Source organism: Brachyhypopomus gauderio, unplaced genomic scaffold (genome assembly GCF_052324685.1).
Source record: "Brachyhypopomus gauderio isolate BG-103 unplaced genomic scaffold, BGAUD_0.2 sc50, whole genome shotgun sequence".
NCBI classification, from domain to species: Eukaryota; Metazoa; Chordata; class Actinopteri; order Gymnotiformes; family Hypopomidae; genus Brachyhypopomus; species Brachyhypopomus gauderio.
This window is the reverse complement of record NW_027506875.1, coordinates 1-9,813: the sequence shown is the minus strand read 5'-3', so window position 1 is coordinate 9,813 and position 9,813 is coordinate 1. Positions and strand designations below refer to the sequence as shown.

The 9,813-nt window shown below is 48.1% G+C and overlaps 1 protein-coding gene across 1 annotated transcript; it reads right to left on the bottom strand.

The window, feature by feature from the left end:
* Positions 1 to 1,082: 1,082 nt before the first annotated feature.
* On the bottom strand, positions 1,083 to 7,382 carry LOC143487745 (protein zer-1 homolog; the record flags this gene model as incomplete). The annotated part of the gene is made up of 8 exons (XM_076986870.1): positions 1,083 to 3,465; positions 3,837 to 3,939; positions 4,331 to 4,428; positions 5,415 to 5,603; positions 6,408 to 6,523; positions 6,692 to 6,811; positions 6,982 to 7,023; positions 7,167 to 7,382. Coding segments are annotated over 8 exons (942 nt in total), but the record flags the coding sequence as incomplete, so codon positions are not given.
* Between the last annotated feature and the right edge of the window lie 2,431 nt (positions 7,383 to 9,813).

The window sequence follows — 9,813 nt, the reverse complement described above, 5'->3', positions numbered from 1 at the left end:
AGGTCATCATCAGTCGTGGCCTGGTGGTTAGGGAATTGGTCTTGTGACCGGAGGATCATGAGTTCAATTCTCAGACCTGAGGTCATGACTGAGGTGCCCCTGAGCAAGGCCCTTAACCCTCAATTGCTCTATGAAAATGAGATAAAAATGTAAGTCGCTCTGGATAAGGGCATCTGCCAAATGCCATAAATGTAAATGTAAATCATCACAATAGTGGTCATCATCATCATAGTGGTCTTCATCATCATAATGGTCTTCATCACCATAGTGGTCATCTGTCTGAGTTATAGGTTCATCCTTCCTGGTATCTTCTCATTCCTGATGGTCCTCTGCTCTGGATTCTCTGGTCCAGTAATCAAGTTTGGTTTTTCTTCACTACACTGTCGACCAAGGAAAATGTACACTACAGTTGTATTTCTAATTATATTTGTAAATGTGTTAATGACACAACTTAAGTCTTAGAAGTACAGTAATAATATTCTGTCACCGGTTTACTGAGGTACTCAGGGTCTGGGAAGCTTTGCTAACACACCTGCTCAGTGCATGAAAGGCCAGTGACCTTTATAGCTGCTCTTTGCAGAGCAAATAACCTTCATAACTTTTCATTTGAGAGCAAATTAACTGTTCAATACAGAACAGCAGAAATATTCTAATGTACAATATATTATAAAGCCCAGCAAAGGCACACAGTGTTGAATCAACATTGTCTCATGGTAAACAGTCATGCCCTCTAGTGGTACAGAAGGACCACTACACTCACTTTGGTTTAGGAGAACACTGAGCAGGCTTTCAAAACAAGATGCCACAATAGGGCTGTAAACTACATTTTTAAGCAATGTTTTAGAATTTATAGCACATTACACATTGGTCTAATCTCAAGCTGGACAGTTAAATCTGGAGAATCATGTTATTCTAATAATCTAATATTCTAATAAGTCTCAAAATCTCTAAATTGAGCTTCCTTTTACTGATAAACACTGAAATAAAACATGTCATTTTCATAGTTTGAACACATATCAATATCTTTCAATGTTAAAATGTCTCAAAACCCTGGCAACACAAACACACTCCGGCAACTAAAGTACTGTCTGAGTATTTATTTATCTATCCACCCCAAATCCTACCAGTGAGAAAAACATGAGAATCTGAATCCAGTACAAATCATTCCACACGTTCTACCAAGAGCTGCAATTGCCATAAAAAAAACCCAAACAGAACGAGAGGAAACTACCCCTCTGCCCCAGCCCCAGGGGCAGCGTAGATGAAACCACCCCTCTGCCGCAGCCCCAGGGGCAGCGTAGATGAAACCACCCCTCTGCCGCAGCCCCAGGGGCAGCGTAGATGAAACCACCCCTCTGCCCCAACCCCAGGGGCAGCGTAGATGAAACCACCCCTCTGCCCCAGCCCCAGGGGCAGCGTAGATGAAACCACCCCTCTGCCCCAACCCCAGGGGCAGCGTAGATGAAACCACCCCTCTGCCCCAACCCCAGGGGCAGCGTAGATGAAACCACCCCTCTGCCCCAGCCCCAGGGGCAGCGTAGGCACACACACCCAGAGGTTGGTTTAGCACTCAGTGTTGTGAGCAGGTGGAAGTGTGAGGGCTGGGGGCGGAGCCTGTGGTGGTGGGGCGGAGCCTGTGCTGTTGGGCAGGTTAAGGCTGAAGCAGCCACAGCCCTCCTCTGGTGTATTCTCCTGACTAACGCGTCCATGTAGACTGACCTGGCACCAGTTAGAAACTCAGCTTCAAACCTCCCTCAGCCAGCACAAACCCTAGAGAAGAGGGAGCTTAAACTCTGGCTGGAAAAGAAACAAAGATCGTAGCTTTAGAGCTCAAGATGAATGAATAAATGATCAGAAAAGACTAACGGGGAAAAACAGAATCCCTGGACAGGTGCAGCAGCTGAGGCAGAATAAATACTCCTGTAGGACAGTGACGTTCCTCAGCCCACAGTAGGAATCAGTACTGATACAAACATACTTAAAAGGAAATCTCCCTTTCTGCTGACAGAAAAACAAGTAGAAATTACATTTCAGGAACACAAGAATATTCTAGAAGCATTGCACCGATTTCAGATATTTTAGAAGTTACTATTATTGACTTGTAATGATCATATAACCTTTGAATGACATGGGGTAGAACAGGGTTGAGGCTGGACCTTGAAGAGAGAATAAACCTGGCCTTAAATCAACGAAGGCATGAGATCCGTGCCTCAAATCATGAAACGTTTTGTGTTAAATAACATTGGCATCTTACCATGATTCCCAGTACATAAATCAAATGATGCGAATGCTAACGAGGTTTCAACTTTAAAAGGAAATAAAAGACTGTAAAAGCAGTGGAGTAGTCATTTCCAGTGACGACCCCTGACCCCTGGTTCTGTATGAAGCTTCCTGTGACTAAGTTACAATGCTGGACTGGGAGTTTATCATAGGAGTGTATTATAACTGCATCATAAAAAAACATACATAAAGAACAAACAAGAAAAAAATGAGAGCTCTTATCCAAGTTATGTACAGACAAACATTAGCCCAGTCTTGGGAGGGTGAGTGTGAGCGACGATGGCGTGTTGTCCTCATCATGGCTTAGATCGCAGAGTCCTTTAGCTTGTCTGGAGAAGAGTCTCCCCACCATAGTCTGACGACAGTAATCGTCCTCAGTGAGTGATACACAAACACAGCAGCACTTGTGCAAACTCGTGTGATAACGGACATTCAAGAACCATCACACCTGCTAGCTAAGCCCTTCGCACATGATGCATTATGACATCATCGATTCAGTCCGTCTAGGGCATGTGATGTCACAGAGCACACAGAGACCTAGTGCTATATGATTTAGTGAAGCTTATATAAGATGCTTTCTCTCCCACACACACACACACACACACACACACACACACACTTTTGTCCTCTCTTTGTGCTCCAAGGTGAAAGAGGCAAAAACATACAAGTTTCGTTCTTATAAAGACACAAGCGCTACACTCCACACACGCACGCACACACACACACACACACACACACACACACACACACACACACACACACACACACACACATAACCTAAGGCAAATAAAACAAATACTCAAAACCAAGAATTAACAATACAAATACTGCTCACTTATGTGCAACACAAACAAAACAGCAAAAAAAAACCCACACACAGACACACACACACACACATACACACACTCCTGTGCAGCTGATCTCCACATCCTGTAGTGTAGGGCCGAGGCTTCTTCACAGGAGGAGAGATGTTTGTCAGAGAGGCCAGACAGAGTGCCCAGCCCCCCCGTGCTTCCAACACAACTGCCGAGAGGAGACACGGACACAACGATCCTGGGATGGGGCAGCCAGCCACGTGGTTTAAGGTGGACCTGGGGGTGATGCACGAATCCCCTGGTCCACAGCATTTACCTACTGGTGTCCATGGGATCCTCCTTAAAATTCTCACACTGCTCCATCACTTTACTGCAGGAGTTAGGAGAGAAGCAGGAAGAGGTGTGATCAGAGCTGGCCAGACGTGAGAAGCTCCGTATGTTCACAGTGCAGAACACGTCCTGCCCAACACTCACATAACAATCCACCTGTGATTATGTTTTCACCAGGAGGACCAGAGCGGATCTTTGTGGGCGGTGCTTATTATCGGTGCAAAGTTATTATTACCCATCATTTACTATTATCCAGAATTTCTCATCAATATCATTATCCATCCAGGACATGAGTGTGTCTGCCTGGACATAACCAAACTGTTTAGTACATTATAGTGAAACAGAACAGAGCACGTGGAGCTCATGCCCTGCTGTGTGTGTGTGTGTGTGTGTGTGTGTGTACACATGTACCGTGCCATGTCCTTGGTCTCTTGGTGTGAAGACTCCAGCTCTAGAACGTTCTGCAGGAGGGTGATTCCTCCCTCCTTCACTAATAAGGGACAGTACTTGCCCGCTACACACAGAAGAGTGAAGAGATTACCAAAAGCCCTGCAATCCTATGGCATTAGAAAAGCTCATCCAATCACAGCATTAGAGAAGCCCATCCAATCACAGCATTCAATTTTAAATAAATTAATTTAATTTAATTAATTTAAAGAAATGTTATGACAGATGGAGCAACATGCAAAGTCACTGGTCAGAGAATTAAACTCTAAACTAGTTTACAGTGCAACTTTTATATCTAAATCATGAGTAACCCTGTAGCCGGCAGTCAGTGTGTGTGTCAGTTCAATATGGAACCAGTGACTGCTTCAGCTAGTGTGTGTGCGTGTGTGTGTGTACGTGTGTGTGTGTGTACGTGTGTGTGTGTGTACGTGTGTGTACGTGTGTGTGTGTGTACTCACGGTAGACAGACACCAGGTTATAAAGGGCCCAGGTGGCCCAGTGCTGACTGACGGGAGAAATACTCTGAGGAAGGAGACGCAGGATCGGCTCAAACGACCTGAAACACAGAGACACAGAGAGAGAGGGGTGGAGAGAGAGAGAGGGGTGGAGAGAGAGAGGGGTGGAGAGAGAGAGGGGTGGAGGGAGAGAGGGGTGGAGAGAGAGAGGGGCGGAGGGAGAGAGGGGTGGAGAGAGAGAGGGGTGGAGAGAGAGAGGGGTGGAGAGAGAGGGGTGGAGAGAGAGAGGGGTGGAGGGAGAGAGGGGTGGAGAGAGAGAGGGGCGGAGGGAGAGAGGGGTGGAGAGAGAGAGGGGTGGAGAGAGAGAGGGGTGGAGAGAGAGAGGGGTGGAGAGAGAGAGGGGTGGAGAGAGAGGGGTGGAGGGAGAGAGAGAGGGGTGGAGAGAGAGGGGTGGAGGGAGAGAGAGAGGGGTGGAGAGAGAGGGGTGGAGAGAGAGAGAGAGGGGTGGAGAGAGAGAGGTGGAGAGAGGGGGGTGGAGGGAGAGGGGTGGAGGGAGAGAGAGAGGGGTGGAGAGAGAGAGGTGGAGAGAGGGGGGTGGAGGGAGAGGGGTGGAGGGAGAGAGAGAGGGGGTGGAGAGAGAGAGGTGGAGAGAGGGGGGTGGAGGGAGAGAGAGGGGTGGAGAGAGAGGGGTGGAGAGAGAGAGAGAGGGGTGGAGAGAGAGAGGTGGAGAGAGGGGGGTGGAGGGAGAGGGGTGGAGGGAGAGAGAGAGGGGTGGAGAGAGAGAGGTGGAGAGAGGGGGGTGGAGAGAGAGAGGGGTGGAGAGAGAGGTGGAGATAGCTGAACCTACTTCATTCTAAATCCTAATCCTACAGTCCCACAATGACTGGAGTTCACTGCACTGCTGAGATGATCTTTTGGTCCAAACATGGATCCCCCAAACTGGCCTGACAGTAACTCATCAAGAGTGTTGAGATGTACCAGCGATACATCTGCTGCCCGGTTCACTTCCCTGTTCTGATACGCTGCATTAGTCCCTGCTAATATGTTGAGGTTGTTATGGGAACGCCAGGTAAAATGTCAGGCGTACCTGTAGTTGATGTTACGGCGGGAGCTAACGTCCCAGCTCTGGATGGCCTCCCACATTTTGTCCATCACCTGTTCCCTGTCGGGTTCCTCCACCGCCCAGAGATCAGGCCCGTCGAACATGATGTGAGACAGCACCCCACACGCGTTGTAGGACACCTCGATGCCGTCCGCCTTGCTCTCCAGCAGATTACTGACCAGGACGCAGACGCAGGCGTTAGAGCCGACAAACACGCTCACCAGTGACTTCAGAAAACACACCCAGACTCTTCTGATTCACACGCCTGGGACTGCAGTCGTTTCATATGTGCCATTACAAAAACAGGGTATCTGCACATTTTTTAATCTCAAATTCAATGACTTTTAAGACCTTTTTAATACCTCTCACAAGAAAAAATAATACTATTACTGGGGATGCAGGTGTGTTCCACATCGTTGACGGGGGGGGGGGGGGGGGGTGGCGAACGAGAATTGTTGACGTTGTTGAGACCATATACTCCAACGCTAGGAATCTAGCACTAGGACCCTGGAGCGGTTATTTTCTGCATGGTCCTAGCGCTAGATTCGGCAAAGTTCACATCGCGCCAGAACAACTGAACAACACACACTTATAATAATTTAATGCCTCCCCTCATAAAATTCCAGACATTTTAAGACATTTTTAGGCCTTCAATATGGAAAACTAAATTTAAGACATTTTAAGACTTTTTAAGGACCCGCGGGTACCCTGAAAAATACTGTATTTTGTAGAAGCACACAGAAAAACAGGATAAAGGACGAAGGTTCTTCTACAACTCTGTGCACTTCAATTCTACAGTTCTACAATATTTCCAACATCTTCTCATTATCAAGCTTTCTAAGACAATCTGGAACTAGCTAAGGCACCAGGTACAACAATGTTTAAAAATAAAATGTTATATTAGACTGTTAGAAGATTTGATGATATTAGGTGTTGTTAATAATAGCAGCACAGCTCCTGTACAAACACAGTGGGTACCTGAAGACGGTGATGAACTGGCCCGTGAGCAGCTGAGGTCGCAGTGCCTTCACCTCCGCCACATTACCCAGCAGCCCCAGCATGTTCCGGTGCAGCTCCTGTTTGTCCGGGAACTCCTGAGGACGACACACACCGAGCAGAACAAGAGTGTCTCACACCCGAGTGTCTCACACCCGAGTGTCTCACAGAGGGCACAGGCCTGCCTTTTCATTCACTCATGTGGTTTGTGTAACATTTCTAAACAGTCCTAAAGAGAACTCTCTCTCACACACACACACACACACCTGCAGGCACTCCAGGAACAGGTCCATGCCACTACAGTTGAGGAACATCTGGCAGTTGTCGGGCGTCTCGTCCGTGATGTTCCACAGAGCGCTCCACGAGAACTCCATCACCTGATCACACTGAGGAGACACACAGTCAGCACGGAGCGCACCAGAACCAACAGCTCTATCAGTATCCAACAGCACCACCCACAGAACAGCTCCACCTGCAGGACTCCTGCTAGAACTGCAGTCTCCTCATGAGTGTCTTTAAGTTAGTTGTGATGTGGCATCACGGAGGCAAAACTCACCATTCTGTCCTGAAGTTTCTTCTGTATTAAATTCAGCATGGTCTTTTGCACAAAAAGAAAACAGATATTTAATGACAATTTGGAAGAGAGTATTTACATAAGCAAGACATTAAACAGGTTCAACATACACAGGTAAAAACAGGGTGTGCCTAGTTAAAGCTGTGAGGAGCCCGACCCGGACGCACCTTCACGAAGCCCATCTTGCCCACGGCCTCTTTGTGGTGGTTGTCCACCTGGCAGACGAGGGCGTTGCACAGGTGCACGGCGATGCGCTGGATGGACTCGTCCTGACGCGCCGGTTCCAGGATCTTCAACAGGAGCATGTTGACACGGTGGTACTGGAACTCTAACTCCTCCGGTATACTGAAGTTACACAGAGTCAGACAACAGTTCCTCTGGACCTGGAGGGAGGGAGGGAGAGAGAGAGAGACAGGGGGGAGAGAGGGGGAGAGAGAGAGAGAGAGAGAGAGAGAGGGGGGGGGGGGAGGGAGAGAGAGAGAGGGGGGGAAAGGGAGAGAGAGGGAGAGAAAGAGGGAAAAGGAGAGAGAGAGGGAGAGAAGGTAATTAATGAAAAAAATTTGTTTTTGAGAAAACAGACTGAAATAAGAAGTGAAATAATAATAATAATAATAATAATAATAATAATAGATCATAATAATAATAAGTGAAATTAATAGAACATTCTAGTGGTACCAAGAAAATGGTCAAGAGGACCAAACATGCAAACTGTGTGTGTGTGTGTGTGTAGGTGTGTGTGTGTGTGTGTAGGTGTGTGTGTGTGTAGGTGTGTGTGTAGGTGTGTGTGTGTGTGTAGGTGTGTGTGTGTGTGTAGGTGTGTGTGTAGGTGTGCGTGTGTGTGTGTAGGTGTGTGTGTGCGAGTGTGTGTGTGCGAGTGTGTGTGTGCGTGTGTGTAGGTGTGTGAGTGTAGGTGAGTGTGTGTAGGTGAGTGTGTGTAGGTGTGTGAGTGTAGGTGTGTGAGTGTAGGTGTGTGAGTGTAGGTGTGTGTGTGTAGGTGTGTGAGTGTAGGTGAGTGAGTGTAGGTGAGTGTGTGTAGGTGTGTGAGTGTAGGTGTGTGAGTGTAGGTGTGTGAGTGTAGGTGAGTGTGTGTAGGTGAGTGTGTGTAGGTGTGTGAGTGTAGGTGTGTGAGTGTAGGTGTGTGAGTGTAGGTGAGTGTGTGTAGGTGTGTGAGTGTAGGTGTGTGAGTGTAGGTGTGTGAGTGTAGGTGAGTGTGTGTAGGTGTGTGTGTGTAGGTGTGTGTGTGTAGGTGTGTGTGTGTAGGTGTGTGAGTGTAGGTGAGTGAGTGTAGGTGAGTGAGTGTAGGTGAGTGAGTGTAGGTGTGTGAGTGTAGGTGTGTGTGTGTAGGTGTGTGAGTGTAGGTGAGTGTGTGTAGGTGTGTGAGTGTAGGTGAGTGTGTGTAGGTGTGTGAGTGTAGGTGAGTGTGTGTAGGTGTGTGAGTGTAGGTGTGTGTGTGTAGGTGTGTGAGTGTAGGTGAGTGTGTGTAGGTGTGTGAGTGTAGGTGAGTGTGTGTAGGTGTGTGAGTGTAGGTGAGTGTGTGTAGGTGTGTGAGTGTAGGTGTGTGAGTGTAGGTGTGTGAGTGTAGGTGTGTGAGTGTAGGTGTGTGAGTGTAGGTGAGTGTGTGTAGGTGTGTGAGTGTAGGTGAGTGTGTGTAGGTGTGTGAGTGTAGGTGAGTGTGTGTAGGTGTGTGAGTGTAGGTGTGTGAGTGTAGGTGAGTGAGTGTAGGTGTGTGAGTGTAGGTGTGTGAGTGTAGGTGTGTGAGTGTAGGTGAGTGTGTGTAGGTGTGTGAGTGTAGGTGTGTGAGTGTAGGTGTGTGAGTGTAGGTGTGTGTGTGTAGGTGAGTGTGTGTAGGTGTGTGAGTGTAGGTGTGTGAGTGTAGGTGTGTGTGTGTAGGTGAGTGTGTGTAGGTGTGTGAGTGTAGGTGTGTGAGTGTAGGTGTGTGAGTGTAGGTGTGTGTGTGTAGGTGTGTGTGTGGTGAGTGTAGGTGAGTGTGTGTAGGTGTGTGTGTGTAGGTGTGTGAGTGTAGGTGTGTGAGTGTAGGTGTGTGTGTGTAGGTGTGTGAGTGTAGGTGTGTGAGTGTAGGTGAGTGTGTGTAGGTGTGTGTGTGTAGGTGTGTGAGTGTAGGTGAGTGTGTGTAGGTGTGTGAGTGTAGGTGAGTGTGTGTAGGTGAGTGTGTGTAGGTGTGTGAGTGTAGGTGAGTGTGTGTAGGTGTGTGTGTGTAGGTGTGTGAGTGTAGGTGTGTGTGTGTAGGTGTGTGAGTGTAGGTGAGTGTGTGTAGGTGTGTGAGTGTAGGTGAGTGTGTGTAGGTGAGTGTGTGTAGGTGTGTGAGTGTAGGTGTGTGAGTGTAGGTGTGTGTGAGTGTAGGTGAGTGTGTAGGTGTGTGTGTGTGTGTAGGTGTGTGTGTGTGTGTAGGTGTGTGTGTAGGTGTGCGTGTAGGTGTGTGTGTGTGGTGTGTGTAGGTGTGTGAGTGTAGGTGTGTGTGTGTAGGTGTGTGTGTGTAGGTGTGTGAGTGTAGGTGAGTGTGTGTAGGTGTGTGAGTGTAGGTGTGTGAGTGTAGGTGAGTGTGTGTAGGTGTGTGAGTGTAGGTGTGTGAGTGTAGGTGAGTGTGTGTAGGTGAGTGTGTGTAGGTGAGTGTGTGTAGGTGAGTGTGTGTAGGTGTGTGAGTGTAGGTGAGTGTGTGTAGGTGTGTGTGTGTAGGTGTGTGAGTGTAGGTGAGTGTAGGTGAGTGTGTGTAGGTGAGTGTGTGTAGGTGTGTGAGTGTAGGTGTGTGAGTGTAGGTGTGTGTGAGTGTAGGTGAGTGTGTGTGTGTGTGTGTGT